Consider the following 26,593-nt stretch of genomic DNA (forward strand, 5'->3'; position numbering starts at 1 on the left):
CCGCCGCGCCGATGGCGAATGAGCCCAATCATCGCCCGTCTGGCCCCTGCCGTTCTGCCAATGGACGCTCACGTCTCCGAGCCCTGGGCCAATAATATGTGACGTTTGGATCCCCCGCAGCGCCCAGCCAATCCTCCAGCGACGTTCTCTCACCGGCCGGCCCCCGGGTTGATAGTGCCCGCCCCCTTACGCCCCCTGAAGGATGTTCCTCCTCCACCTCCTCAGCGATTCCGTTTGAAGGCTCTAGAGGGGAGGACAGCGCGGTGACGTCAGACGGCGGAGCGCTGCTTCGGGCGCCATGTTGGGGTTGCCGGTCGGGAGGTGCCTCGGGGTCGAGGGGTAAAGTGGGGGAAATTGAGGTACCCGACTCTCGGAGGGCGGAGGCGGGGGACTCGAGGCGCAGGAATCCCAGAGGAAAGAAAGGAGAGAGTGTAGCACAGTCAGCGCGAAGGGGAGACGGGAAACTATAGCACCAATTGCAGGGAGAGAAAAAGGGGAAATCAAGGCTCCAGACTCGCTTCATTAGAAAGAAGGGAATAGGGACTTCCCTGGTGGCGCAGTGGTTAAGAATCTGCCGGCCAATGCAGGGGACACAGGTACGAGCCCTGGACGGGGAACGTCCCACATTGCCGCCGAGCAACTAAACCCATGCGCCACAACTACCGAGCCTGCGCTCTAGAGCCCGTGAGCCACAACTACTGAAGCCCGGGCGCCTAGAGCCTGTGCTCTACAACAAGGGAAGCCACTGCAATGAGAAGCCCGGGCACCGCAACGAAGAGTAGCCCCCGCTCTCTGCAACTAGAGAAAGCCCGGGAGCGACAACAACAACAAAAAAACTAACATAGCCAAAAATAAGTTAATTAATTTTTTAAAAAAGAGGAATAAAGGCAGCAAGAAGGAAGGGAAGAAAAACCGAGGGACTCTTGAGGGAGGGGGAGAAGAAATGTCGGAGGAAAAACAAGGAGAGAAGGAATTTGAGGGAACAATGAAAACCTGAAGCATAAGGGAGGAAATGGGAAATGGAGGAGAAAACATAAAATCGGGGACGGGCAGTTTCATTTGTTTCGTTTTCTATTCGTGATTATTTAATAACCGGCTACGATATGCCAGGTCAAGGTTAATCTTTGTAGGGATAGAGAAGGAACAAGAAAAGTCTGTGCCCTCGTGGAGTTTACATTTTAGGGTAGAAAATACCAGGTACAAAAATAAATGTAGACAGCCAGTGACAGTGTTGTAAAGAAAATACAGCAGGTAGGCAGAGGGTGTGGAATGAACTTGGGTGGGCCTCTCTCTGAGGTCACAGGAATGACAGGAAGGAGCTAGCCAGTAAACTACTGATGGAAAGTATCCAGATGGATCATCATTTTTCCCCAAGCTCCCCTCAACCCAGGCCCTGGTCCAAGAGAATCTCAAAGGAAACCAAGTCCAGGACAGTGTCTCTTTATTAAGGCTTTCAGAGCCAGGACAGAAAGGACAGAGGAAGTTGCAATGGGGATCTCGAGGGACCCTTCTCTCCCTGCCATGGTACCCACAGGCTTCCTCTAGCCAAGGGCAGAGGTCTGAATCCCTGCCTATTGGGAAACCTAGTCCCTGCCCCACCTCCCTTACTCAAGTGTCACTAAGGTCTCAGGCCAATCCCGACCCCAGGGCTGAGCCAGTGGGTGTGACAGTGCCCAGTCCTCAGACAGCTCAGGCAGTTTCATTTGAAGAAACAGGAAATGTAGGGGGTGGATGACCTGAAGGACAACCAGGGTGAGAACCTGAAGAAAGTGACCCTGTAATGTCTGGATTATATTCTCCTTTCTTCTAGGGCGCCCCCCTTCCAGGCTGATGCCCCCAAAGCTCAGGGAAGCTGGAGTACCTATATGTTCAAGGTGCTCTGGCCATTCCTACTCAACGTCCCCTTCTGGCCCTCAGAGCCTTGGGAGCAAGTTGCCCCAGCACTGTTATGTTTCCAGTGCTACTTCCCAAGGACAGGAGCTGCAAGAGATTCACTTGTTCTAACCGCCCCCCCCCCATTTTTCAGATGAGTGAACTGAGTCTAGAGGAATTGGTCATTTACTTTCCTAAGGCCAAAAAGCTCCTAGGGGACCCCAAACACTGAGTCAGACCTAGGTCTGACTCTTCAGCCACTCTTGCTATGTCCTTCGATTGGATTCTAACTGGGTATCCTAACTTTCTACTAGATTAAACTCTTAACTCCAGACCCATGTAATTAAACCAGGCTGCCTGGATTGGAATCCTGGCCCTGCCACTTCTTAGCTGTTGTCTTGGGCAAGTCAACTCCTCTGTGCCTCAGTTTCCTCACTTGCAGGATAATAGCCCCTGTCTTGTGTGGTTGTGAGGCACAGAGTAAAAGCTATGTAAGAGTTAAGTGCTGGAGGGGGTGCGGAGAAAAGGGAACCCTCCTACACTGTTGGTGGGAATGTAAATTGGTGTAGCCACTATGGAAAACAGTATGGAGGTTCCTCAAAAAACTAAAAATAGAGTTGCTTTATGATCCAGCAATCCCACTCCTGGGCATATATCCAGACAGAACTATAATTTGGAAATATACACGCACCCCTATGTTCATAGCAACACTATGTACAGTAGCCAAGACATGGGAGCAACCTAAATGTCCATCAACAGATGAATGAATAAAGAAGATGTGGTATATATACAATGGAATAGTACTCAGCCATAAAGAAGAATGAAATAATGCCATGTGCAGCAACACGGATGGACCTTGAGATTATCGTACTACGTGAAGTAAGTCAGAAAGAGAAAGCCAAATACCATATGATATCACTCATATGTGGAATCTAAAATACGACACAAATGAAGATACCTACGAAACAAACAGACTCACTGGTATAGACAACAGACTTGTGGTTGCCAAGGAGGTGAGGTGGGGGAGGGAAGGATTGAGAGTTTGGGATTAGCAGATGAAAACTATTATATGTATGATGGATTAAACAATATGGAACTATACTCAATATCCCGTGATAAACCATAATGAAAAAGAATATATATGTATAACTGAATCACTTTGCTGTACAACAGAAATTAACACGTAAATCAACTATACTTCAGTAAGATTTTTTTAATTAAAAAAACTTTTAAATCTATGTAAGAGGTTTTTTTTTTTTTTTTTTTTGTGGCCTCTCACGTTGCAGAGCACAGTCTTCGGACGCACAGGCTCAGCGGCCATGGCTCACGGGCCCAGCCGCTTTGCGGCATGTGGGATCTTCCCGGATCAGGGCACGAACCCGTGTCCCCTGCATCGGCGGGCGGACTCTCAACCACTGCGCCACCAGGGAAACCCAAGAGTTATTTTTTATTAGGATCTCAAGGAGCCTAGTAATAATAGCTAATGTGTCTTGAGTGTGTTATGACTTGCTAAGTATTATGCTCAGTGCTTTCCATGCATCATACAGTTTAATCCTCTCAATAACCCTGGGAGGGAGGAACTATTGCTCTCACTTTGCAAAGAAACTGAGGCTCAGAGAAATTAAATAACTTGTCCATCATTAGGAAGAGACAGAGCCAGGATTGTAACCCAGGAGTTGACTCCAAGGTCTATACTCTTGGCTCCCAGGCTCTACTGCCTGACAGGTGGGACATCCAGAGTGGCATGCTAAATGGATGAATGCAATAAGTAAAGGAAAGAAGTTGGTGGTAACCAGTGAGCTCTAAGGCTAGTAATCTGGATTTGCCCTCAGGATGAAATCACCAGGGGCAGGAACCAGATAACCTGGAAGCTAGACTCAGCCTTTGACAGGCTCCATGCCCTGGGGCAGAGTCTCACTCCTGTCCACTTGAAAATGGAAGGGTCAGGCTTGATTTATCAGGCCCCTTTCTGCTGCGACCTTCTGCTTGTATTTCCCAATTTATCTGGATTGACTAGGTCCCTTCACTTCAGATGATACAGGAGTAACCTGAGGCCTGCGTCAGTTTTTCTGGAGATGGTGGCACAGGACTAGGACTTCTGGGACAGGTTCAATCTAGGATAGGCATTCTACGCTGGGGTCCCTGCATAAGCAAAGGCCTAGAGGCCAGGGCGAGTCTGCGCTTTCAGAGCGAGCTGGAGCTGAGGGTGGGTGTTGGGGGCCCCTTAAGTAGGGCGAGGAGGTATATGTAAAGTCGGTGGGCCTTCAGGGTCAGATGTATATGTCAGAAGCATATGGGGGATGCAGGGGGCCTCCCATGCCAGGCCGATGTGAGAGTTGCCACGTGCAGAGTGTATGCGCGCGAGGCATGCGGTCACGTGTGCTGGGGGCTGCACGTGAGTGTCTCAGTGTCTCCTCCCCATCACGAGCATTGGGGGTGGTGGTGAGTCATGGACTCAGCCTTCAGCGCCAACTGTCATGTTCCTTCCCCCAAAATTTCACCCCCCACCCAGCCATGCACCACCCACCCCCACTCCAAGATCTGTATCTCTGCTTCTCTCTTCCATCCCCCTGCCCTGCTCAGCTCTCTCCAAGAGGGAGGGAGTCTTCCACTTCTGCTGGCTCTGCCCTCCAGCTCCCTGCCCTTTCCCACTGACTATATGCTTGGGTGAATCTTCTCCCACCCACTCAGGTCCCCAGGATTTCTTTCTGCATGATGGAGAATTCTCATACTCACCACCCATCCCTTCACCTCCATGGGGACTATTTCTATTTCTGGGGGCTTCTCCCTTTTCTCCATGGGCCGGCTGCTCCTGCCTCAGTGGGCCTTTTGTGTCCACATTCTGCCTTTGTGGGTTTTCTGGTGTCTGTGGGCCTCCCTCCATTTCCGTGACCCTCTCCCACTTTTCTTGGCCCTCCTCCTTGTCTCTGTAATATGCATCCTTGTTCCAGTGTCTGTGGTCCTCTCCTCCTGTCCATGGTCTTCTCCTGTCACTATGGACCACTCCCCATGCCTGAGGAGTGCTTTCTGTTCCTGTGGGCCTCTCTCCATCTTCCTGGGGGCTCTCTGAGTCCATGAGCTGCCCCCTGTCCCCATCTTCATGGGGGGCTCTCTGAGTCCACGAGCTGCCCTTGTCTCCGAGGTCCTTAGCTTGTCTCTGTGGTCTGTTCCCTGGTCTAGATGACCCTTTCTTTGCTCTGGGCTTTTCCCTGTCCTTGTCCTTGTGGGGTTTGCGGACCTTGGTCCACCTCTGTGGCTCTTGATGGCTGTCTTGCTGTTTCTCTGCATTTTTCTTCATCTCTGTAGCCCTCTCCCCCAGCTCCATGGCCTTCTCCCCAGGTCTCCCTGCCTCTCAGCTGTGTCTCTGTGGACTCCTGTGCCCAAGGGCTGCCTGGGCAGGGCGGTGGCATGGTGTGGTGGAGGAGGTGGCGGCGGGTGGGCCCTCTGTCCAATGCAGCGCCTTCCCCTCATCAGCATTCTCCTCTCCGGGGGCTCCCCAGCTCGGACCAATACGGGCTCCCCCTCCCCTGACTCCCATCGCTCCATCTCTCTCTCTCTCTCTGACTGCCTGCCTCCCTCCTGCCCACCCTCCTCCCCGTCTCCCTCCCTCCCTCTCTCCTTCCCTCCCTCCCTCATCTCTCTCCCCCCCGCCCCCCTGCGCTCCAGGACCCAGCGCGGGCGGCAGGCGGGCAGGCAGGCGGCGGCCTTGGAGGGGAGAAGGAGAAGTGGTGGTGGTGGCCGCGGCTGCGGTGGCAACCAGCAGCAGGAAGGCAGGCCCAGCTGGGGACCCGGAGCCAGCGGCTGCTTCTCACAGGGAACCAGGGGTCCATGGCCAGGCCCTCCTGCTGAGGCCCTGCGCTGGGTGCCCCTGGGACACCCCCCCTCCTCCTTCTCCCTCTTCCACCTGCTTCTCTCCATCCTCCCCTCCCTCCTCCTCTCCCTCCTCCCTATCTCTCCACCTCTCCGGCCCTCTCATCACTCTTTGGGTTTCCCAGCACCCCGTCCTCCCCAGGCCCTCCACTCCTCTGCCTCTCCCCGCCCCCAGCATGCTTTCCCGTGGGGGCTGAGGGCTTGAGGTCCACAGGCCCTAGCCTCTTCCAGGGCAGGGCCGGGGCTCCAGGGGGGAGGGGGGAAGGGGTGGCCCCCTCCCCCCCACCAAGCCCTCCCCTCCCCCACTTCTCCCGATGGCCAGCTTCCTTGTCTCCACCCAGTCCTCGCCCCCCGTGGCCCCCCCAGGCCGGCCTGGCTAGGGGAGGGGGCGGGGGCCCTTGCCTGGGCCGGCTTCCCCCTCCCCCGGCTCTGCCTGTGCCCCCTCCCTTTCGTTTTCACCTTCCTCCCTCCTTCCCCTCCATTTGCTCCTTCCCCCTCTCCTCTCTCCCCTTCCCTCCTCCATTTTCTCCTTTCCCCTTCCTCCCCTCCCCGGCCCGCCCTCTCCTCTTCCACCTGTCCTTCCTCCCTGCGCCCCGGGAGCACCCCCATTTTGGGTTAGTTGGGGGCCACTGCCGGAGGTGGGGGAGGGGGCCCTCTGGACTGCCCTCTCCCCCCGCCCCAGCCACACCGCCCAGCGTCAGAGCATCTCCTCCTTGTCGTTCCTCGGGCCTCGAGGGAGCCCAGCCCTCCGTCCCACCAGGATCCGTGAGTGTCTGCAGGATGGGGGTTGGGCTGGGGCCGGGCCTGGGTCCTGGAAGGCTGGGCTCACTGCGGCCTGGTGGGGGGCCCCGCATTCCCCTGCTCCCCGAAACGGCAGATACCCTCCCCCACCAAGGGCCTGCCCTGCGCCCTCCATCTCCCAGCCTTCCTTCCCCTTGGCCTTTCCTCACCCCTTCTTCTGGGTCCAGAGCTCATCTTGCCTCCCAGCCCCCAGCTGCTGGGCTCCTGAGGGGCTGGCTGGCTCTTACTTGCGGTCTCACTCCCTCTCCGGGACTCCTGGCTGGTCTCCGCCCCTGCTTGCTCCAGCCTCGGCCCCGCGGTGACCGGCTCTGCTCTCTCACTCTGTTTCAGTCTCTCTTCTTTCCTCTGAGCCTCATCCTCTCTGCCTGCCATGCGTCCCATCCCAGCCGGTCTGTATCTCCTGGAAATGTCTTTCCGTTTTGGAATCTCCATTTCATGTGTCTCTCGGGCCTCGCTCTAGCTCTGTCCAACTTGTTTCTCCTTACTGCTAGCCCAGCCCTTTCTTGGTGTGTCTCTGCTGATCTCTGTCTCCGTCTCCCTCTCCTCCCTCTGTCTCTCGAAACTCCCCTGTCCCTCCTCTCTCTCTTTTGGGAGGATCCCATGCCCCGTCTAGCCCTCTCTGCACTGCCCTCTGTCCCCTGTTTGCTTTGCCTGTGCCTCTGCTCCCCTGTCTGCCTCTCTAACTCTGGGCTCGGAGGCTGTCTTCCTCCTCTTACTTTTCTGCTTTCTTCCCCGGATCCACTCCTCGTCCTGTCTCCTCCATCCCTCACTCCTTTAGCAACTGCCCCCCTCCATGGTCCACTTTGTTTTTTCTATGGTGATCTCCCCCCCACCCCCATTCTCTCTTCCCACTTCTCCATTCCCCTGCCAGGCCTTTGGTTCCCATTCCTTCCCTCCCTTTGGGGCTTGCAGGCTCTGGGAATGACCGCCCCTTCCAAGGTGCTCTGAGTGATGCACCTCTGTGTGGACCTGCCCCCCTTAGGTGGGTGCTTGTCCTGTCTCCTGCCTGTGCCCCTCCAGGTCACTCACTCTTCCTCCCTCAGTTTCCCTCCCTGACTCTCACTTCTCGTCTCTCCTTGTTTGGGACTCTGTCTATCTTGTGTCTGTCCCACTTGCCCCTTCCTCTTCTCGAGAGAAACTGTGTGGCTCACGTACCTTTTCTCTCTGTCTCTTTCCGACTAGCCCTCCTTCTTTTCAGAGTTTTGCAATTTCTCTTCTCCCCACGGTTCCTGTACCTGTTAGTTGTTTTGCCTCACCTCATTTGCCCTCTCCCCTTTGTGATATCTCTCACTTGCCCACTTGTCTGTCTTCCTACCCTGGCAGGGCCCTTTCCGCTCACTCAGCTGCTGTGTTTCCATCTTTATCTGGCTTTGCCTAAGTACCTGGACCTGTGAGACTCGGGCCTGATTCCCTGCCCCTCCTCTCTCACGCTCTCTGTCTTGTCTCTGTCCCCTTTGGTGTCTCACTTGTAGGTGATGTGTGTGTGTCCTTCTCTCTCATTTAGCCCCAGTTACTTACTTTTGGTCTGTCTGTTTTTCTGTCTGTGCCTTCCTGTACCTCTGTGTCCATCTGCTGCCCCCAGCCCTGTCCCTGGACTGTGTCTTTCGGCTTCCACCCGTGTCTGCCACCTGTGGGTCCCTGCCCTTCTGGCTCCTGTCTCATTCTCGGTCTTTCTATCTATCCTCTAGTCTCTGCTCCCTGATTTGCCCCCAGAAGCCCCTGGTGTCTCAGGATGACCCCCTCACTCCAGCCTCTCTCCTAGCCCCGCCCTCCACATCCCTCCCCCTGTGAATTCTCCTTCCAGCTTCTCCCTGCTTCCCTTGCTCCTCCACCCTTGACAGGCCTTCACCTTAGATGCCGATTACAGTCCACAGGCCCCAGGCTGTCCAGCAGGCCCTCCCATCCCCAGCCTGTCTTTCCCAGAGGTCCCGAGAGAGAGAGGGATCTGCTCGAGGTCACCTGGGAGTCGGTGGCAGAGCAGGGGCTGAGGGCGGGGTCTCTTGTGGCCCTGGCCTAGGTTTTCTGGCTTCAAGGGATGATCTGAATTTTGCATTGTGCCTCTGTCTCCATTAGCAAGTTTCATTCTACCATCTCCCCAGCTTGAGCCCTCCTTCTGTGGGCATGAGTGGGGTGCGGGGAGCCCCCCAGACTCACCTCACAGCATTCTAGGCCTCTCAGTAACCCCCTCCCATGGAAACCCAAGTGTCCCTTCCCTTGGGGGCATGGCCGTTGGCCAGGGGGCACCATGCATCTGGCCAAACTCATCCCTGCCCAGTGGTCACCCTGCAGAAGCCCAGGGCACCTGGAGCAGTTGTGGGGAGCAGAGACTCACTGTCTGCCCCTAGTCTTCAGCTCCCTGGTGCTGGGTGCGGGGGCACAGTTTGGGACCCGCTTCTGCAGACAGTGCACCCCTTGCCTTACTCAGTCTTCCCATCCAGGTCTCTGGTGGCATCTCTGGTGGGTTTGTGTCCTCTCCATTCTGTCTTCCTGTTCTATTCTGTGTCCCTCCTGTGTCTTGACTTCCCTCTCTTCTGCCTGCCTGCTCTCTTCCTCTCCCTGCCCTGCCCTTTCTCTCTCCATCTCCGTGTCTCACTGTCTTCCTATCTCTTCCCTCTTTCTCTTTCCTAGTCCTGTCCTCATCTTCCTGTAACTCTCCTCTGTTTCTCTCCATTGCTATCCCCATTCTCTTGTCTTCATATCAGCTTTCTGTTCCCTTATATTTTGGCCTATTTTCCCTTTCTCCTTTCCTGAGTCTCTTGGTATCCCTCCCACCTCTGGCCTCTCTTCCTCTTTCTGTCTCTATGCTTCCCCCCTTCCCTCTCTTTACCCTTCTTTTTTCCTTTTTTCTTTTTTAGTCCCTTAGGTGCCTCAGGTCTGACCATCTGACTCCATCTGTGTGCCTCCATGTGTCTTTCTCTTCCCAAGTTTCCTAACTCCTGGATACTCTCCCCTCCAGACCCCGGATGTCCAGGCCTCTCTCCCTGTGGGATTGTGGGAACCAGGGACGTCAGGAAGGTGGCAAGTGAGGCCTGGGATGGGGTTGCCTAGCAACCACTGCATCCTCTCCAGCCGGTTTCTGTTGCCTAGTAACAGCTGCCTGCCCAGAGACAGGGGCGGAATTGGGTGGGGGGGTGGCACTTCCTGGTCTCCTCCTGGGGTGGAGATGGTTCCTGGAATTCGCTCTTACCTGAGATCCTTTTCATGCCTGCCTCCCATTTTGGTGGCTCTAGCAGTGTTTCTCCCACTCAGTGCCTGCGTGCTGTGGGCTTCTCCCTGCTAGCGCTCCTCTGATTCTCAGCTCCCCCTACAGCGATGCCTTCAGTCTCGTCAGCTCTAATGAGGGCAGGGCCCTTCAGAGCTCAGCAACAGTGTCCCAGGCTCTGTGGTCACCACCCCATCCAGCAGTCCCCAGAGGGGCTCAGAGGCCCCCATATCAGCAATCTCCCCGTGGGCTGGGGGTCTCCCTGCAGGTGGCGAGTGGGGGCCGCGGCAGCTGCGTCCCCATGAGGAAGGAGGAAGATGCCGGCTGAGCTGCTGCTGCTGCTGATTGTCGCCTTTGCCAGCCCCAGCTGCCAGGTGCTCTCATCACTGCGCATGGGTGAGGCCCTACAGCGCCCCCGCTGGCCCCTGCCTCCTCACAGACCCTCCCGGAGCCCTCCCTGGGGTTCTTTTCTGGGCCTGCCAGCCCCTCAGGACCCAGGGATCTGGGCCTCGGCCCAGCAGCCCCCGGCTCCTTCCTCCCCCGGACCTAGGAGTCCAGATCCCGGCTCTCTCCAACCTCAGATCAGGGAGTCTGGAGCCCTGACCCCACCTCCAGCCTCCCTCAGAGCCAAGGAATCCAGGAGCCCAGCCCTTCCTCTCTCAGGACCCAGGAGTATGGTCCCCAACTCCTGTGTCCCCTCAGCTGCCATCCTGGACGACCAGACAGTGTGTGGCCGCGGTGAACGTCTGGCCCTGGCCCTGGCCCGGGAGCAGATCAACGGGATCATCGAGGTCCCAGCCAAGGCCCGCGTGGAAGTAGACATCTTTGAGCTGCAGCGGGACAGCCAGTACGAGACCACGGACACCAGTGAGCAGGGCCACAGGGGCCGTGGGGTGAGGCAGGGCAGGCTGGTGGCCGTCCGTCTGTTCCTCGGCCCTGGCCACCTCAGCTTGCCGTGTTCTCTTCTAGTTCCGTCTGCCCCTTCCTTCCTGTCTGCACTGCCCTCTCCTTCCCAGAGATGGTGCTGCTGGGCCTGGGGCGGTGGGGAGAGCATCAGCCCCCGTGCTGCCCTGGAGGAGCTGAGGGCCCCGTTTGAAAGAGAAGCTTCACAGCTGGCTGGGGACACTTAGCCCCCAGAGCTAAATAATGAGGGGCCCAGGCAGCGAGGCCAGGGTGCCTCAGGGGCAGGGACAGCGAAGGTGTTCTGGAGAAGACTTAACTGAAGCTGAGCTCTGAAAGATGAGCAGGATATAGAGGGAGAGGTGTTGCTCAAGGTATGCCCCGTGGAACACAACCAGCCCTATTAGCAGGGGTGCATGAGTCTGTTGAATACTCACAGACTGAGCAAGTGTCCCTTGAACAGACGTGCTGGGGACATTAGACCTTCGGGAGATGCTGCCTTCAAAGGTGTTTTAGACAGATTTCTCTCCTGCAGGCCTTTATCAGAGCCTTTGTTATGTTCATGTGTGTTTCAGATCACTGAGAGGGAGAATGGGGTCCAATGTTTCCTGGACTTTTTTGACTGGTATAGCACAGAACACAATGAGAGACCGGGTTGGAGGGTATGGAGGGAGATGGTATTCCAGGCATGTGCCTGTAGTCTGGCGCTGGGGCAGAGGGGAGGGCTGAGTATTTGGAGCCAAGCAACTCGATGTGGGGTTGCGCCCATCCTGAACACCTGGACTCAGGACGTGTTTGGGGGGATCGTGAGAGACTTCTGGACTGGAGTGGGACTCGGCAGTGGGAGGTGAGGCTGGGCAGGTTGACAGGCCAGCTCGAGGAGGTCTACAGGTCAGGTTGAAAGACGCTACCTTCACCTACAGGCAGTGGGGAGTCGTTGATGGGTTTGGAACAGGGAGCTGGTGAAAGTGGAGTCTGGAAGCTAGATTTGGGTAGCTGGCGAGGAGACTGGTGCGTGCCTGAGTTGACAGCCCTAAAGTAGGACAGGGGAGGAGGGGTCGAAGAGAAGCGGACAGATATGAGAAAATTTGGGGACAAAAAAGAGACAGGATTTGGTGACTAATTGGCCATTAGGAGGAAGATTGAAGGCAAGGACCATTTCCAGGTATTTGGTGTGTGTAAATGGTGGGACCCTCACCAACATGGAAGACACAGAAGGAATAAGTTTGGAGGAAGATGAGACGTTTAGTTACGGTGCTCTTAGTTGGATGGCAGAAACCCAACTCAGGCTGCCTTAAGGAAAAAAGAGAACTTATCAGCTCATGTCACTACAAGGCCTAAAGATTAATTTCAGGCTTGGTTGAATCCAGGTACCCAAATGATATCCCAGGATTGTTTCAGGCAAGGCTTAATACAGGCACTCAAATGATGTTCCAGGAACCTCTGTGTCTTCATCTCTGGGTCCTACTTTCCTCTAAATTGGCTTCATTTTCAGGAAGGCCCTCCCCAGCTGGTGGCAAGATGGCCTCAACTGCTCAAAACTTTGCATCTCACCAGTTTAGCAAACCCAGTGATAATTTTAGCAGAGGACCTGGGGAAGGCTCTCAGTGGCCTAGTTTGAGCCTGTCCCCATCTCTGAACCGATCCCTGTGGCCAGCACAGTATGCTTCTTTGATCCTGGGTCAGGTACCAATCAATTCTGGGAACCATGTGATTCCCTCAGGAAAAGTTAGGGTTCTGCCATGGGGATGGGCACTGGACAGGTAAAAACCAAGGCTCCCGTCCACCTCCCAGTCTTGAGATGCACACATGTTTAAGGAGAAAGAAAATGGAAGAAAGAGGAGCGAGGAAATACAGCAGGGGAATGGTGTTTGGGGTGTAGAGTGTGGAGGGGACCTTGGCTGTGGGTTCAGGGTAGAGGGGGTGTTGGATGCACCTTAGGTTGTGCGTGGTTCAAAAGCTTAAGAGAGACAAAGGCTGAGAAACCAGGCACTGGATTTGCAGCCAGAAGGAGGTCCTTGGTGTATCCTCTTCATTTCTTCCTTTGTCTCTCTCTTGGTCTGAGCCGGCCCTCTGTTGCCATGTCTCCCTGCCTCCCTCTGTCTCGTGCCCCCTCCTTTTGTTTCCTGCGGTGGGCTGGGTCAGGGACTGGGCTTCTGGGTCCCCAGGTGGTGGAGGAGGGTCAGGCAGCTCCATGTGGAGTGTCGGGTTCTCTCCTGGGCCAAGGCAGTTCCCTGAGGGCGGGGACAGAGAGGAGGAAGAGGGTCCCTGAATCTGCGGTCTCTTCCCACCCCTCACAGTGTGTCAGATCCTGCCCAAGGGGGTCGTGTCTGTCCTGGGGCCCTCCTCCAGCCCTGCGTCGGCCTCCACCGTGAGCCATATCTGTGGGGAGAAGGAGGTGAGGTGGGAACGCGGGGTTGGCGGGGGGGCGGTCCCTGGAGGCGAGGGCTGGGGAGGGGGGAGCAGGATGGAAGCAAAGGTCCTTCTCTGTTCAGATCCCCCACGTCAAGGTGGGTCCCGAGGAGATGCCCCGCCTTCAGTACCTTCGCTTCGCGTCTGTCAGCCTGTACCCCAGTAACGAGGACGTCAGCCTGGCGGTCTCCCGGATCCTCAAGTCCTTCAACTACCCTTCGGCCAGCCTCATCTGCGCCAAGGCCGAGTGTGAGGGAGGAGAACTGTTTTTTATTTTATTTTATTTTTTTGGACGCGCCGCCCGGCCTGTGGGATCCTAGTTTCCCCGACCGGGGATTGAACCCAGGCCCTTGGCAGTGAGAGTGCAGAGTCCTAACCACCGGACTGCCAGGGAAGTCCCACGAGGGAGGAGAACTGGATGCCTTGTTTTCTATTTCCCCAAACTCCCCTTCCCAAGACATCTAGTCTCCCACAGTCATGAATGCCCCCTGATTTTAAGGCCCGGGGGATCCAGACACAGGCTCTCCTAGTCTCCACCATCCCTTCCCCTTTAGGAACCCAGACCTCTGGTTCCACAGGCCACCCCCTCCCCACCCACTCCTGCCCCTAAAGAGACTCTTTAGTCCGCAGATAGTGACTGAGCACGTGCTCGGAGCAGGGCCCCTGCTAGGTCCCAGTGATTTAGCAGTGAACAACGCTAGGCGTGGTCCCCGGCTTCCCGGAGCTCCGGGGCCACTGGGGGACGCCGTGGTCGAGCAGTTGTGATGCGGAGTGTTGCGAGCTCTCAGGAGTTAAGCGGGGGTGATCCAACCCTAGTCTAGGAGGTTCAGAGCCTGCCTCCCAGAGAAAGGGACCTCTAAGATGGACCTGAAAGGTAGGGAGGAGGTGAGGTGGGAGAGAAGAGAGGGAGTATGTACAAAGCAGAGGGCAGGGCAGGGCAGAGGCGAGGCCCTGGGAGGCTCAGAGATGCTCCCAGCATGGGAGCAATGAAGTAGAACCTGGGAACGGGGCATGATCACTGAGGGCCTTTTGTTTTTTCCTGAAGACGATGGGGGCCATGGAAAGTACCCATACCGGGCAGGGACGAGTGTGTTGCAGGAAGAGCTCTTTGGGCTCTTTGGCTGCAACACAGAGAGCAGACTTGGAGACTCCATGACACGAGATGTGGCATGGAGAGCAGCTAGAGGCGGGGAGGGATGGTCCTGGTTAGGGCTCAGGTGGTGGCATGGGGACGGAGGGGCCAGAATGGATTTGAGGAGAGTTGTGAGGGAAGGGAGAGGGTGGGGTCACGGACGGTGACCAGGTCCTGCCCGAGGAGGAGGGGACAGTCAGTTCAGGGGCACACACTGTGTTTGAGGTGTCTTTGAGACATTCAAGTGGAGACGTCTGGGAGGCTGACGGGCTTGTGGGTGCCGCTGGAGAGAGAGAGGACTGTGCTCAGTCACCTCCAGGAGGGATTCCTCTTTCAAAAGGTATTCACTGCACACCTGCCGTGGTCCAGACATTATTTTTATTTTTTACTTTTTACTTATTTATTTAATTTATTTATTTTTGGCTGTGTTGGGTGTTCGTTGCTGCACGCAGGCTTTCTCTAGTTGCGGCCAACGGGGGTCACTCGTTGCAGTGTGCAGGCTTCTCACTGCAGTGGCTTCTCTTGTTGTGGAGCCCGGGCTCTAGGCGCGCGGGCTTCAGTAGTTGTGGCTCGCAGGCTGTAGAGCGCAGGCTCAGTAGTTGTGGCGCACGGGCTTAGTTGCTCTGAGACGTGTGAGATCTTCCTGGACCAGGGCTCGAACCCCTGTCCCCTGCATTGGCAGGTGGATTCTTAACCACTGATCCACCAGCGAAGTCCCCAGACATTGTTCTTGGTATTAGGGATGTGGCAGTGCATGAACCAGGCCCTTGTCAAACCTAATGAGAAGAGCCAGGCAGTGGACATAGAGAAGACGTGGTCTGGTCAGGAGTAGTGAGTCCTGTGGACAAATAGAGGAGGATGATGGGAATTGGGAGAGCTGGAGTAAGGGGGTGCAATTTGAAATAGAATGGTTGGCGTGGACCTCACTGAGGAGGTGATATCTGAGTAAAGATCTGGAGTGTGGGGGTCTGGAGAGGAGCGTTCCAGGCAGAGGGAACAGCCAGCGCAGAGGCCATGGGGCACGTGTGTGTGTGTGTGTGTGTGTGTGTGTGTGTGTGTGTGACAACAAGGAGGCCGGCGTGGCTGGAGCCAAGCGAGTGGGAGAGGAGGAGATGAGGTCAGGGACATAATGAAGTGAGTCGGCAGATGGAGTAGGGCCTTGCAGACTGTGAGGACTTTGGCCTTCACTCTGAACCAGCGAGAAGCCGTTGGAGGGTTTGGAACAGAGGAGGACACATCTGCGTTACAGCAGCAGTTCTGGCTGCTGTGTAGGGAACAGACTCTCCGGGGGCAGGCGTGGCCGATGTCACAGGCGGGAGATGGCAGTGGCTCGGGCCAGGGCCGTGACGGGGATGCGGTGCCGTGGGGTGTGTTTTGAAAGTAGAGCCTGGGTGGATTGGCCGTGGGTGTGAGAGACAGACAGGGGCCAGGCTGCCGTCAAAGGTTCTGGCCTGAGCGCCTGGCCGGCTGGAGTCTGTTCACCACTGTGGTGGTTTGGCGAGGAGAGCAGATTGCGACTATGCACACGTGAAGTGTGCGACGTTTGTCATGCAGCCCGGTGGGGGCAGAAAGGTGGCAGGAGACAGCGATCTGGAGGTCGGGGGAGGTCTCGGTTGAGACTTCAATTTGAGAGGACCTGAGCATCAGGCACCTGGGCCCAGCACCCCAAGAGAGCCAGCTGCACTCCAAACAGCCACCCCACATCCTGGGCGAGCCCTGGTCCTCTCCCAGCTACCCCGTGCCAGAGAGGAGGGAGCGGCTGCCCCAACTCCAGGCACACGGAGGGGCTCTAACCCAGGGCCCCACCCCTCCCTCAGGCCTGCTGCGATTGGAGGAACTGGTGCGCGGCTTCCTCATCTCCAAGGAGACGCTGTCAGTGAGGATGCTGGACGACAGCCGGGACCCCACACCGCTGCTCAAGGAGATCCGAGATGACAAAGTGTCCACCATCATCATCGACGCCAACGCATCCATTTCCCACCTCATTCTCCGTAAGGTGGGTCCCCACCTGATTTCCCCTCTCTGGTGGGTCCCGTCTCTGATTTCCCTACAGGGTCAGGAGCAGAAACATGGGGTGACAGAACAAGTCAACCAAGGCCCATGGGCCTCAGTTATCACGTGGTGGTCCGGAGCCCCGCTTCCTACGTGCAAACGCTAAATAGGAAGTATTGTCTCTCAGCTCAGCTGCTTGCCGGCTGCACCCTTGGTTGGACCCTGGACAGTCGCCTTCCCTCTCTGTGCATACCTGCTACCTCAGTGGGGTGCCGTGAGGGTTAATGAGTGAAAGGTGGGGAAGCACTGGGACAGGCCCTGGCCCAGAATAAACGCGGGCGTAGTGGGAGCGCCCTGTCATCTTTACTGAGTGCCTCTCCTACTCTGTGTCGAGGTGTTTGCGTGCCTTCTTTAATTTGGCTCTCGGGACTTCCCTGGTGGTCCAGTGGTTAGGGCTCTGCGCTTCCACTGCAGGGGGCCCTGGTCCTCTCCCTGGTCGGAGAACTAGGAGCCCACAATTCGTTCAGTGTGGCCCCCAAAAAACAAAAAAAAAACAAGGTAATTTGGCTCTCACTCCAACCTGCAGGGCAGGGCAGGTATGATACCATTTTTTGGATGAAGAAGCAGGGGTTCTGGCGGGGGCGGGGAATGGACTGTCTCAAGGGCACCACCCAGGAAGGGCCAGCACAGGACATTTCCCCATGGGCCCTCCACATGCCATCCAATGGTGACCCACATTCATTAATCATTCATTGTTCCCTGCTCTTAATTTTTCCTCATAATCGAATGTGTATTATTTATTTTTCTCCAGTTTTTAAAAAATTAAAACCATATATCATTGCCTATCGTAGCTAACAGGAAGAAGTGTGGACAGAATCCACAGGGCTCTTGAGGCTTAGAGAAAAGATTTCGGGTTATGGAGGCAGACAATGCAGGCCTGGGCCGGGGTCCCAGCCCCTCCTGTGCGAGCCAAGTGACCGGTGGTCACTTTCCTCTCAAGCCTGCATTTTTCTGTCCTGGAATGGGCTGTAACCCATGTGATAACAGCTCCTGCCACACAGGCAATGCAGTCTGGTGCCATTTCATGTTCTAATGATGGCAGCAGGACAGAACTGGGCACTCCTAGCATGGAGACGTCTTCTAACTTTGTTTTCCTTGAGGACTGTGAGAAAGGGGGCTCACAACATGAATCTTGAGATTTATTTATTTTTATTTATTTTTTATTTTTTTAATTTTTTTGGCTGTGCTGCACGGCTTGCGGGATCTTAGTTCCCTGACCAGGGATCAAACCTGTGCCCCCTGCAGTGGAAGCGTGGAGTCCCAACCACTGGACCGCCAGGGAATTCCCGAATCTTGAGATTTAAATTGGCTGCCTTTAATTGCAAAGTGCTTTTTTTTTTTTTTTTTTTTTTTTGCGGTATGCGGGCGTTTCACTGTTGTGGCCTCTCCCGTTGCGGAGCAGAGGCTCCGGACGCGCAGGCTCAGCGGCCATGGCTCACGGGCCCAGCCGCTCCGCGGCATGTGGGATCTTCCCAGACTGGGGCACGAACCCGCGTCCCCTGCATCGGCAGGTGGACTCTCAACCACTGCGCCACCAGGGAAGCCCTGCAAAGTGCTTTTAAAGATTGCAGGGGGTAGTTTTTCTGACCTGTGACCAGGCTGAGCCTTACAAATTAGCAGCCCAAATTTGGCTTTGGGGCAACCTGGGGGTTAAGGTTAAGGTTAAGGTTGCCCTCCCCCACCCTGTTTCTGAGGTGTCCCTTTGCCTGTCTCCAGAAGGCAGTCTTCTATGTGACCTGAAGAGGGAGGCGGGCACTTGAGGGTGTCATTCTCTCCTCCAACAAAATCTTCTTCCCACCTGGGCCCTAGTCACCCTGCGGGACATGAGCAACCAAGGTCTCCCTCTGCCCCCACTTGTCTCCTTTCCCCTGTCTCTCTCTGTCTCTGGGTGTCTCTTACTGTTCCTTATGGGGTGTCTCCTTGCAAGGCCTGTCTCTAAATCTCTCTTGCTCTCTCGACTTCTCCCCATGCCTGCCTCCTGTGTTCTCCAGGCCTCGGAGCTGGGAATGACCTCAGCGTTTTACAAGTACATCCTCACCACCATGGTGAGTACCCTCTGCAGCCCCCGAAGCCCCCATCTCCCCGTGCAGCATCTGCCCTGACGTGGGCCCAGCCCCTCCCTCACCCCCTCTTCTCGGTCCCAGGACTTCCCCATCCTGCACCTGGACGGGATCGTGGAGGACTCCTCCAACATCCTGGGCTTCTCCATGTTCAACACCTCTCACCCCTTCTATCCTGAGTTTGTGCGCAGCCTCAACATGTCCTGGAGGGAGAACTGTGAAGCCAGCACCTACCCCGGCCCCGCGGTGAGCTCACACCCTTGCCCCCGGCACATGGGCATCCTGCACACAGACACTTCCGGGGCCCCTTCAGGCCTTGGCCGGTTGTGCTCAGAACCCTCCGGTGCCCCACTCGCTTTCTGAGAACATCCACGAGGCCTCACAGCGTGGCCCGGAGCTAAGTCTGAGCCCTTTCTTCCTTTCCACCTCCCAAGCCGCTCCAGCCACATGGGTCTCCTCCAGGTGCCTCTGCTGCCCCAGCACATGCGCAACTCAGGGCCTTTGCACTTGCTCTTCCTGCTGCTTTGCGTGCACTTCCCCAGGGAACTAGCAATTTGCTCCCTCCTCTCCAAGTTACTGCTCAAATGTCCCCCTGTTTACAAAATGGCAAACTACCCACTATTTAGCCACCTTCCCTGCCAGATTTTTCTCCATAGCATCTATCTTTGCTTATCTAATCACCATGTGGCTTGCTCTATGTTTTGCTTAGAGGTATGTACAGATATTTAGCTTGTAAGTTCCATGAGGGCGGGCATTTCTGTTTTGTTCACTATGGTATAACCAGCATCTAAAACCACCTGCTCAGAGTAGTATCTGATAATATATGTTGAATTAATGCAAACATACAAAAGATGCATATTTATGTGTATTTGTTCACAAACATCTAGCCATACACCAAGGTACCAAGACACTCCTACGTGCACAAAAACTCACACAGACACTGAGCCTTGCGGTCAGACATGTGCATGCAGGGCCATCGCACACATACACGGACAGGGGAGCGTCCATCCGCACCCCACACCTACCTACCCAACACGGATATTCAGACCTTTACCCCACCCAGCCAAGACACGCTCTCCCAGACACACATCCCATGTTGGCCGTCATCGCTCAGTGGCCAGTTTGTGTCGAGCCCTCACTGTGTGCCAGGCGCTATTTTGAGCACTTTGCATGCATTGTCTCGCTTGAGCCCCACATAAGCACTCGGAGGCAGAGATAACTATCACCCTTCCTTTACAAGGGAGGAAACTGAGATTCTGAGAGAGGTGTGGACTTGGTTCTCTACAGGAAGTAGTAGGGCCGGGCCTCCAGCTCAGAGCCTCCCAAGCCCTGGACTCATAACCGTTACGTTCTCCTGCTTCCTGCACATCAGGCCCACCCTGTATATAGACAAATAAGCATGTTTTTCCAGCCCCACCCACATAAATGTGTCCCCAGACACACTCAGACAGGGGCTGTGGCTGTCTCCCCCCACCCTCCATGACCCTACATCAGCCACAAAGACACACAGATTCCTGCGCCCACCAACATCCCCCTTGAGGGTGACAGCTGGCCGTCTAGGCAAACCCTGTCAGACGTGCCCTTCCCCAAACAGACACAGGCCGCACGCAGTCAGGAAGAGCTGCCCCCATGGCGGCGTGGGCAGCATGCACGTCTTTCCCACTGTCATCTCCGATCCCCTAGAAGACCGTCCTCGCTCCTGACCTGCGTGGTTTTATGTTCCTGGAGAGAGGAGAGTTGTCTCAGGGCTTGGGGGTGGTACACGGGGCTTTGGGGCTCCCCTGGCTGAACTGCATCTTTCCCATCCCTCCCCATCTCTGCCCCCCCCACACCCCACACCCCAGCTGTCAGCTGCCCTGATGTTCGACGCCGTGCACGTGGTGGTGAGTGCCGTCCGGGAGCTGAACCGCAGCCAGGAGATCGGTGTGAAGCCGCTGGCCTGTACGTCGGCCAACATTTGGCCCCATGGGACCAGCCTCATGAACTACCTGCGCATGGTGAGCCGGGAGTGGGGAGGGCCGAGGTGGCGTGGCAGCCTGCCTCCTGGGGCGGTGCTCACTGTGTCCACCCCGCGGCACCCCCTCTGCCCTGTCCCCCCACCTCCGACCCCGGCCCCACCTCCTGCTCTCCCTGGGCCTCACTCTCCCGTCTGTCTCTCCTCTCCCGGCCTTCCTCTGCCTGTCTGCGCTGCCCTTGCCCTGCTTCTTTGTTCCATCTCCTCTCGTTTGCTGGCATGTTGTCTTACTCGTTTAACTGTGGTCCTTCCTGGTCCCTCTCCCTCTCTCTCGTCTCCTCCATCTCTGTCTCTTCCCCTCTGGGCCCCTGCCACCCTTCCCTCTGCCCTCCTCCCGCCCTGCTAGGTAGAGTATGACGGGCTGACTGGGCGTGTCGAGTTCAACAGCAAAGGTCAGAGGACCAACTACACCCTGCGCATCCTGGAGAAGTCTCGGCAGGGCCACCGTGAGGTGAGCATCCCCAGGACAATGCCAGAGCCTGGATGGAGCTGGGGGCTGGGGCAGGGCGGGGCGGGGCCCAGAGGGCTGAGGCATCCTCAGGCAGGGCCTGTGCTGACAGTGCCCTCTCTGCCTCAGATCGGGGTGTGGTACTCCAACCGGACCCTGGCGATGAACGCCACCACCCTGGACATCAACCTGTCGCAGACACTGGCCAATAAGACGCTGGTGGTTACGACCATCCTGGTGAGTGGCCCTTGTGGGGACAGGCGGTAGATGAAGGTGCCTTTCCTGAGCGGTGCCCCAGGCCAGTCCTAGTGAGGAGGAGGGATGCCTGGGCTGGCACGGCATACGGACCAGTGGGGACGTGACCCAGGCACCCAACAACTCCTGACTGTGGCCGCGACGTCACCAGCCTAATTGCTGCTGGAGCAGCGGTGGGCACAGACTCTGCCATCAGAGCCAGGTCCAGCCCTGGGTGCTGCCAGCCTGCCGATGCACGGCAGAGATGGGAACGACTGGCATCATGAGGATTCCACGAGGCGGTACAGGCGGGGCGCCTCTCGCAGCGCCTGGCCCAGGGTAGGCCCCTGTAAATCGCCATTGCTAGAGCAGTCATTTTGTCACATTTGCCCACCGAGTGTGTTGACACATGCCAACTTATTTAATATCCATCTTGAAGAGGCTCAGAGAGGTAAAGCGACTTGCCCAGGTCACACAGCAAGTATAAGGCATAGCCAGGACGAATGCCACGTCTCTTATAAGGCATAGCCAGGATGGATGCCGCGTCTCTGAGTCTCCAGAGCCCGAGTCTTAACCACTGTGCTCTGAATGTCCAGTCCTCTCCTTCCTGAGCACCAGCCGTGGAGATGGTCCTGTAGCCCCTGGAGTGTCACTCCTGCATTTTACCAGACCAGAGACCGAGGTGCCTTTGTGGGTCCGCGAGGATATATGGAGCACCTGTTCTGCAGCAGGCACGGTGTTAGGCCCTTGCAGGTGTCACTCATTAAACCTCTCAGCTAGTCGGTGAGGTTTGTCCTATCTTCCTCCTTTTGAAGGTAAGGAAACAGGTCACAGGGCGAGTCCCTGCTGGAGCTGAGTGACATGCTCGGAGCCCCTGCCCTCTCCCCTGCACCCTGCTGCTTCCTGCCAGGAGGCCAGGGAGGGGAGACGCACAGGACCTGGGGAGCAGGAAGCTGCCTCGAGCAGCTGGGTCCCTGGCCCGCTGGCATCCGTTGTCTGGGCGAAGCCCCTCGGTCACCGTGAGGCGGGCTGGCTGATAGCTGTGGATGCTGAGGTTGAGAGGATTACACAGGCTCCACAGGACGTCGGAGGCCCCCTAAAGCAGCGCGTCACAGAGCTATTTCCTCTGTCCCTAGGGAGCTCCTGACCTAATGTGGACCTCCTCCGGGGGAGGGCCAGATGGCTTACAGACGGGAAACCAAACACTTCGTAACAGCCTCACTCAGGGGCCCTGAGGACCAGGCCAGGCTGGCTGGGAGACGGAGCGCCTCTGCACGTGTGGGAGTGGAGCCAACCCCAGAGGCTTCCTGGGGTTCTCGGTGGGGAGCAGGGGCGGAGGTCAGGGAGGGGGTATCAGGAGAGCAGGGCTGTGACCCCGGGGGGCTTCCAGTCTTTTCCCACACTTGTCTCCAGTTCTCCCCAGGGCCCCTGAGCCAGTGTTGCCCTCTTCTTGACCTTCATTTTTCTCCTGACGGAGTCATTCATTTTCTCATTCATTCCACAAATATTTACTGAAGCTGCCCTGCGCCAGACCTCACACATATTCTGGAGGCGGAGGAATGAGTCCCAGGTGGTCCCGTGGTCTCCCTATCCTTGAGTGACCCTGCAGGGGGAATCCCAGTCTGATGGAGGCAGACCTGGACACAATCATTTCCACACAGGGTAATAAGGGACCCCCACAGAAAGGAGGGGCTGCCTCAGCCTTCAAAGGCCTGAAGAAGGCTTCACAGAGGAGGTGGTGTTAGACAGGGCTTTAGAAGCTGTGTAGGAGTTGGGTGCACAGAGAAGGAGGGACCTGGCCTTCCAGGCAGCAGGAACCACAGAAGCAGGGGCCTCAGGAGGTGTTTGCCAGATCGGATGCGGAGGCAGTGGCCTCAGTGTGCACAGCCGGACCTGCCCATTCGTTCACTAACATTTTCAGACTTGTGTTTCTGGGCTGGGCCTGCTCCAGGCACTCGGGGATTCAGACGTGAGTCAACCTGGGCGCCGGGGACAGGAAGCTTTCAGGGCTTGTCTTATTCCCTGCTCTGTCCCTTGGGCCTGGGGTGGTGCCCCATGGAACATGGGGGGGTGGTGAGTGCTGTGACAGAGGTGGGGAAGGGTCTCTGGAGAACTTAGTTATGCTTATCCTGGTCGTTAGAGACCGTTAAGCAGGAAGGGGCAGGGCCAGATCTGGGTGTCAGAAAAGTGGGGCCCTGAGGGAGGCTGCAGGAGAGAGAGACGCCCCAGGTTGGGGAGGATGAGGCCTGAGCTGTCTGGGGCTGTGGGGAGGGAGGGGATCTGATGTGGGATGTTGATGGGCTGGGCTGGAGGAGGGAGCAGGTGGGGTGGAGGCTGGGGCTGTCCCTGGGTGGTGCCCACACATCTGGAGTTGAGCGAGGGCGGGCTGGTGCCAAGACCGAGAGAGGTCCCTCAGGGAAGCTGGGGGTGCAGGAGAGGTGCCCCAGGGGATGAGGCTTTGCAGGGCCCTTCCCCAAGCCCCAGGCCCCGCCCCCTCCCAGAGAGGTTCTCCCTTCATCAGACTGGGACATGTCGTCCTGCTCTTTGGTGCCTCTGGGGTCAGACAGACCTCACTTGCATTCCTGGCTTTGCCTGGACCTCAGGTCATCGAACTCTCGAGGCTCCATACGTTCATCCGTAAAATGGGTCTAATAGTCCCACCTTGAAGGGCTGTGGGAGGATGGCATGAGATCAGCAGGCCCCCCGGCAGTGTCCTGCTGGGAAGATGTGCTGAGCACATGTGAATCCCTTTTCTCTCTCCATCTGGCATCATCAGTAAGAATAGCAGTCGGGAATTCCCTGGCTGTCCAGTGGTTAGGACTGTGCGCTTTCACTGCTGAGGGCCGGGGTTCAATCCCCGGTCGGGGAACTAGGATCCCACAAGCCGAGTAGTTGGGCCAAAAAAAGTAAAGAATAGCCACCATCGTGGCCAGAGTCTTTGAGCTGTATGCTGAGCTGTTCGCTGGAGTTACTTGGCGTTCATGGCAGCCCTGAGGCAGGTACCATTGTGAGCGCTGATTTTCAGACAAAACTAAGGTGCAGGAGGGTTAGGTGACGCGAATTGCGCAACTAGAGGATGGCAGAGCCCACGTGCTTCTACGTTGCGCCACACCACGTCGATTTCTGCTTCTTTCCAAGGCCTCGCTGCTGCGTTCTAGGCCTGGCCCTGCCGTCCGTACACTTTGTGACCTGGGTGGGTCTCTCCTCTCTGTCCTCAGCTTCCTCCTATAAAATGAGGGAACTAAAATATTCATAATAAACTGAAGGGGGTAAACTAGATCGGGGTCCTTTAAACTGCCCTCCAGGAAGTCTTGGATATGGAATTGGGTCCTGGCTTCACAAAAAAGGTCCAGGCAAGCAGCTTGTGAGGAATGTTCTAGAACCCACCCTACTTTAACATTTCTTAGTTTCAAGGGATTTTTATAGAAGTGTAACATGCATACAGAAATTTGCACAAATCGTTAAGTGTACCACTCACTGAATTTGCAATTACTGAACACACCTGTGGGACCAGTTCTCCCACCCCCAGCTCTCCATATGCCCCTTCTGGTCTCTAACCGCCCCCCAGGTTAGCTTTGCCTGCTTTGAACTTCACATAAATGGCATCGTATTCTATGTTCTCTCTCTGGTCTGCCTTCTTGTGCACAACACGTGTTTGTGAGATTCACCCACGTTGCTGCAAATAGTTTAGTCTCGTTATATGTCCTGTTATATGAACGAACCGCGATTTACTTACCCACCAAATTGATGCGCATTGAAGTTGTTTCTAGTTCTTTTGCTATTGTGAATAGTCCTGCTGTGAACACCCTACCACACGCCTTTCGGTGAACATGCATAGGCATTTCTGTCGAGTGTATTTGCAGGAGTGGAATTGCTGGAGTTTTCCAGCCTCGGTAGATACTGCCAAAGCATTTTCCAAAGTGGCGGTACCATTCCCCATTCCCACTGGCAGTGTGTGAAGGAGAATTCCAGTCGCTCCTCAGTTTAGCCGGTGCTGAGTATAGGAAGGTGCCAACCCTATTGTAGTTTTAACTTACATTTCCTTAACGACCGTGGAAGGTGACCACTTTGTCATTTATTGCCTGTTTGGAACCTTCTTTTGGGAAGTCCCTGCTCAGATCTTTCTCTATTTTTAGAAAATTGGAATATCTGACCTTTTTATTGATTTGTAATCTATTTATATGTTCTGGATATAAGTTCTTTGTTGGAATATGCATTGCAGAGACCTTCTCCCACTCTGAGGCTTGCCTTTTCACTCTTGGTGGTATTTTTTTTGGCTGTGCCGTGCAGCTTGTGGGATCTTAGTTCCCCGACCAGGGATTGAACCTGGGCCCTCGGCAGTGAAAGTGAGGAGTCTTAACCAGTGGGCAGCCAGAGAATTCCCCTCAATGGTATCTTTTTTTTTTTTTTTCAATATTTATTTATTTATTTGGCCGTGCCAGGTCTTAGTTGTGGCATGCGGGATCTTCGTTGCTAAATGCAGGATCTTTGTTGTGGCGTGCGGGATCTTTAGTTGCAGCTTATGAACTCTTGTTTGCAGCATGCGGGATCTAGTTCCTTGACCAGGGATTGAATCCGGGCCCCCTGCATTGGGAGCGCAGAGTCTTAGTCACTGGACCACCAGGGAAGTCCCCCCAGTGGTATCTTTTGATGAAAGGATCTTTAATTTTCCTAAAGTCCATTTTATCCTTTTCTCCCTGCTTTACGGTTAATGCTTTTATTTATTTATTTATTTACGTACGTACTTATTTATTTATTTTTGGCTGCATTGGGTCTTCGTTGCTGTGCGCGGGCTTCCTCTAGTTGTGGCGAGCGGGGGCCACTCTTCATTGCGGTGCGCGGGCATCTCATTGTGGTGGCTTCTCTTGTTGCAGAGCACGAGCCCTAGAGCGTGTGGGCTTCAGTAGTTGTGGTGAGTAGGCTCAGTAGTTGTGGTGCACGGGCTTAGTTGCTCCACAACATATGGGATCTTCCCAGACCAGGGCTGGAACCCGTGTCCCCTGCATTGGCAGGTGGATTCTTAACCACTGCACCACCAGGGAAGTCCAGTTAATGCTTTTAGAATTTAAGAATTCTTGGGATTTCCCTGGCGGTCCTGTGGTTAAGACCCCGCGTTTCCACGGCAGAGGGCATGGGTTTGATCTGTGGTCGGGGAACTAAGATCCAACATGCCACACAGCACGGCCAAAAAAAAAAGAGTTCTCTGCCTACCCCAGGTTCATAAAGCTAGTCTCCTATATGTTTCTTGAAAATGTAATAATTTTGCCTTTTACATTTAGATCTACAATCCACCTAGAATTGTTTTTTGTGTGTTATATGAGGTAGGGGGGTCAGAGTACATTTTTTCCATATGGATGTTCTATTGAATGGCACCATTTATTAAAATGTTCATTCTTTCCCCCTTCAGCACAGTCTTACCCTTGTCATAAATCAAGTATCCATTTATGTGTGGGTTTCCAAACTCTCCATTCTATTGTCTGTTTGTCTGTCTTTGCTCTAATACCACATTGTCTTAAATACCATAGTTTTATTTTATTTATTTATTTATTTTTAACATCTTTACTGGAGTATAATTGCTTTACAATTGTGTGTTAGT

General features: G+C 55.4%; 1 protein-coding gene across 5 annotated transcripts in view; it reads left to right on the top strand.

The window, feature by feature from the left end:
- Positions 1–208: 208 nt before the first annotated feature.
- Positions 209–26,593, top strand: part of GRIK5 (glutamate ionotropic receptor kainate type subunit 5) — a 57,282-nt gene continuing 30,897 nt past the window's right edge. For 2 of the 5 annotated variants that reach the window (XM_079908525.1, XM_079908529.1), the window contains exons 1-11: positions 6,385–6,507; positions 10,014–10,141; positions 10,448–10,612; positions 12,946–13,043; positions 13,141–13,306; positions 16,007–16,185; positions 18,233–18,286; positions 18,386–18,547; positions 20,146–20,298; positions 20,662–20,766; positions 20,893–21,000. In XM_079908525.1, the coding sequence (XP_079764651.1) occupies positions 10,063–10,141; positions 10,448–10,612; positions 12,946–13,043; positions 13,141–13,306; positions 16,007–16,185; positions 18,233–18,286; positions 18,386–18,547; positions 20,146–20,298; positions 20,662–20,766; positions 20,893–21,000 (1,269 nt within the window). In that variant the 5' untranslated portion in view covers positions 6,385–6,507; positions 10,014–10,062. Of the gene's footprint in view, positions 340–4,058; positions 4,268–6,384; positions 6,508–10,013; positions 10,142–10,447; positions 10,613–12,945; positions 13,044–13,140; positions 13,307–16,006; positions 16,186–18,232; positions 18,287–18,385; positions 18,548–20,145; positions 20,299–20,661; positions 20,767–20,892; positions 21,001–26,593 lie in introns of those variants that run through there. The other 3 variants (XM_079908526.1, XM_079908528.1, XM_079908527.1) reach the window with 3 other exon arrangements.

Source organism: Stenella coeruleoalba, assembly GCF_951394435.1.
Source record: "Stenella coeruleoalba genome assembly, chromosome: 20".
Taxonomy (NCBI): Eukaryota; Metazoa; Chordata; class Mammalia; order Artiodactyla; family Delphinidae; genus Stenella; species Stenella coeruleoalba.